We start from the raw sequence: 4,180 nt of genomic DNA, 5'->3' as shown, positions 1-4,180 counted from the left end.
ACCCCGAGAAGTGCGTCTTCGGGGTTGAGGCGGGAAAATTCTTGGGCTTTATGCTTACAGAAAGGTTCGTGTCTGCTGGAGGTTAGAAAGGCCACCCCTCTTTTCAGTGCCTCAAGAGGAACAGTCACTTTGCGTGGACAGACGAGTGTGAAGCAACATTCCTCAAGCTGAAGGAGTACTTAGCGACGCCTTCGGCGCTATGCAAGCCACGGGCAGGCGTCCCCTTACGTTTGTATTTCGTTGTAACTGAGTAGGCTATCAGCTCTGTCTACTTCGTAAGCAAGGATTTGCAGGGCCCAGAGACGAGATACCAGTCGCTGGAGAAGGCGGTGTTGGCAGTGGTATTCTCAGCCAGGAGGCTCCCTCACTATTTTCACAGCTTCACAGTGGTGGTGATGACGGACCTCCCCATTCAGAAGGTACCACAGAAGCCAGATGTCGTTGGGAGGATGGTTCGTTGGGCAGTGGAATTGTTAGATTTCGACATTTAGTACGAGCCCAGAGGATCCATCAAAGGGCAGGTCTATGCAGATTTTGTTGCAGAGTTATCACCGGGAGGCGTCCCCCAGGAAATGGATTTGGGGGCACCGTGGATGCTGTCAGTGGATGGGTCCTCAAACCAACAGGGGAGTGGCGCGAGGATAATCTTGGAGGGGCCAAACGGGGTGTTGATCGAGCAGGCCTTACGTTTCTCCTTCAAGGCGAGTAATAACCAAGCTGAGTATGAAGCTCTGATTGCTGGAATGCTCTTGGCCAAGGAGATGGGTGCTCAAAGCCTCATAGCGAAGAGCGACTCACAGTTGGTCACGGGGCAGGTGAAGGGGGAGTATCAAGCGAAGGACCCGCAGATGGCTGCATATCTGAGGTATGTCCAAGCCTTGAAGGGAGCTTTCGCTGCATTTGAGGTGGTGCATGTCCCTAGAGAACAGAATGCCAGAGCCGACCTACTCGCCAAGCTGGCTAGCTCAGGCAAGGGGGGAAGGCAGAGGACAGTCATCCAGGAAACGCTCAAGACGCCGCGAAAGTTTGTGGCAGACAATAGGATGGATGTTCTTCACATCAGCGCAACGAGAGGAAAGCCAAGGAGCCATCGCTCTTTGATTCAAGACACGGCGAGGGTACCCCGCGTCAGCGCTTACGCAGCCTCGCCCGAAGAAGAGAATTGTATGCAGGTATGTGCCTTGCAAGAAGAGGATACGTGGATGACGCCTTATAGGCGATACATTGCAGATGGGATGCTCCCAGCGGAGTCGGGAGAGAGAAAGAGGATAAAGAAGAACTCCGCAAGATACACTCTCGTTGATGGAGTGCTATTCAGGCATGGGTTCACGAACCCAATTCTGACATGTGTGAGCGACGACGAGTGTACAAGGATCATGTCGGAGCTCCACGAGGGGATTTGTGGAAGCCATGTGGGGGGAAGATCATTAGCTTCCAAGGTGATCCGCACATGGGTTTTAATTGTCATCGGTGAGGGAAGATTGTGTGAGGTACGCCCAGCGATGCAAGCAGTGTCAGATGCACGCTAATTGGCATAAGGCGCCTCCAGAAGAGCTGAGGTCGATTTATAGCCCGTGGCCCTTCCACACATGGGGAATCGACATCCTGGGGCCTTTCCCTTTGGCAATAAGGCAGATGAAGTACTTGATAGTCACCATTGAGTTCTTCACGAAGTGGATAGAGGCAGAGCTAGTGGCATCGATCATTGCACACAAGGTACAACACTTTGTTTGGAAGAACATTGAATGTCGTTTCGGGGTGCCGAGACGTCTCATCTCAGACAATGGCACTCAGTTCGCAGGCCAACAGTTGGGGAAGTTGTGTGCAGAGGTAGGAATCAAGCAAGTGTTTGCGTCAGTCGAACACCCCCAGACGAATGGGCAGGTAGAGTCTGCGAATAGAATTTTACTGAGGGGGCTGAAGCGAAGACTAGAGAAAGCTAAAGGGGCGTGGGCAGAAGAAGTACCAAGGATTGTGTGGGCTTACCACACCACGTCTCAATCTTCCACCATGGAGACGCCGTTCAGCCTAGTATACGGGTCAGACGCCATGATCCCAGTAGAGATTCACGAGAGCTCACCCCGCTTTTTGAGCTTTGTGGCAGAGGAGTCCAACGAGGAAAGAAGGGTAAATCTAGACCTGTTGGAAGAGGCCAGAGAAGAGGCGAGGATAAAGGCTAAAGCTGTGAAGAGAAGAGTGGAACATCAGTACAACTCCAAGGTGAAGCCACGGCAGTTCCAAGTGGCTGACCTGGTGATGCGAAAGGCTCATCCCTATGATTTGGAGAACAAGTTGTCTCCCAAGTGGACTGGACCCTTCAGAGTAACCGAAGCCAAGGGGAATGGTTCTTACAAGCTCGAGACTCTGGAAGGAGGTCCCATCCCACGTAGCTGGAACACAACCAATTTAAAGTTATATTTCAGCTAAAAACATCATGTAGTACACAGTTTAAAAGGGGACACTCTTTTTCCCTTTCGAGGGTTATTTAATGAGGTCACCCAAGTAAAAAAGAAGTTCAAGAAAACTTTATCTCAGTTTTTCTTCTCTCGCAACTTAAAAGCAAAGATTAAGAAACAAAAGCAAAGGCTTGAGGCGTCGCCAGGGGTAGGCGTCGCCAGGTTTGAGGCGTCACCAGGCGTAGGCATCGCCAGGTAAGGAAGGGGTCGTTGAGTGCGCAAACCAGTTTGAACGAGTCGACACCCCAAAGCGAGTGACGGGAGCACACTCTCAGGCGCGGGCGTCAAGTTGAAAGGTACGCATAGTATAAGTTAAAATTCGGGCGTCTAGTCCCTGAGCAGGGCTTAAGGGATTCCTTCGGGACGCCCCCTCCTCAGGTGAGAACGACTAGCCCCGGTGTTTGATGTTTAGACACCTCGCAAGGAAGTGGCGAGGGGCGCTTCCTTCGAGCATGGGCATCATACAGTAAGAAGTTTCGGAGCAGTGGAGAACCAGGTCACTAGGTGCAGATACACGCAATTAAGAAGAAGCGCCATCCTTCGGGAAACCTTCTCCTTAGGCGTAATCACCAAAATCCCTGGTCATCTTGGTGTTTAGACACACCAAGGACGATACGACGATGTTTTCACCAAAATCCCTGGTCATCTTGGTGTTTAGACACACCAGGGACGATACGACGATGTTTCCGACACGCCTCTCCCTGGGCGTGGGCACCAAGAACACTGATCGCCTTGGTGTTTACAGACACCCTGAGGACGAAACAGCACTACCCCCGGGCAGGCCTCTCCTCAGGCGTGGGCACCAAACGTGCAGAGATCAGGGCTGAGTTGCCTTGGTCTTTAGACACCCCGTGGACGATACGACGCTGCTGTAGTAGGCCTCTCCACGGGCGTAGGCACCAAAGCATGACTTTGTCCCAAGTGTTTAGACACGCTGAGGACGATACGACCTCGCGTTCAGCGGGTCTCTCCTCGAGTGTGGACACCTAGTGCAGGTAAGATAAGCCCTCCTCGCCCTCGAGCGATGTCGAGGCCGCAAAAGAAGAGATAAAGTCCTCCCTCACCCTTGAGCGCTGTCGAGGCCATAGAAGAGAGGAGACCAGTGGCGCCTTTGGCAGTAAGCGCCTTAGGGCTCAAGGAAAGTAAGCAAAAGAGCAAGTTGAAGATTCTTATAAGTCAAAAAGTGCCGCCACTTGAGAGAACCAAGGCACTCAAGATGAGACAAGGGAGAGGAGAAGACAAGTTCTCACACACTCAATCACCAATTTGGGAGAGTTTTGCTACATCAAACATCAAATCTGATTTATGAAGGACCTAAGCCCTCCTTTTATAGGAGTAAGGGTCGTTCATGGCTTACAAAGCTTGTACCACAAGTTAACCAAAAGACTCCTAAGCTAACGCCTATAGTGACTCATGAAGAGTCACCTTCTAGAAAATTCTAAACTAAAGCCTAAAGATGCTTTACAAAAGAGGTTTCTATGATTTCCCTCTAAGCACCTTCCTAAACACTATTTTATATTATTTACAATTTTATACAAAAGAAACTATAAAGAGAGATATTTAAAAGAAGCCTATTCTTGAAAGCTTGTAGACTTCTTTGGCTTTAGGCTTGATCCTCTCTTTATTTTATGTCTTCTTTTAATTTTGAAAAGACTAGAAGGAAGAACTTCAAATGTGTAGGTGAATGACCTCTTCCTTCATTAATAAAAGCCTCCTTTATTTGA

At 50.0% G+C, this 4,180-nt stretch overlaps 1 protein-coding gene across 1 annotated transcript; it reads left to right on the top strand.

Moving 5' to 3' along the window:
- Positions 1-572: 572 nt before the first annotated feature.
- Positions 573-1,529, top strand: LOC137838619 (uncharacterized). The gene has a single exon (XM_068647861.1). It carries the CDS (start codon positions 573-575, stop codon positions 1,527-1,529), a length of 957 nt encoding a protein of 318 aa, XP_068503962.1.
- Positions 1,530-4,180: the final 2,651 nt, after the last annotated feature.

Source organism: Phaseolus vulgaris, chromosome 4 (genome assembly GCF_000499845.2).
Source record: "Phaseolus vulgaris cultivar G19833 chromosome 4, P. vulgaris v2.0, whole genome shotgun sequence".
Lineage (NCBI taxonomy): Eukaryota > Viridiplantae > Streptophyta > Magnoliopsida > Fabales > Fabaceae > Phaseolus > Phaseolus vulgaris.
This window is presented reverse-complemented; position numbering and strand designations above follow the sequence as displayed.

Coding starts and splice junctions, on each gene's coding strand:
- LOC137838619 (XM_068647861.1), top strand. CDS start 573: ATGGATTTGGGGGCACCGTGGATGCTGTCAGTGGATGGGTCCTCAAAC.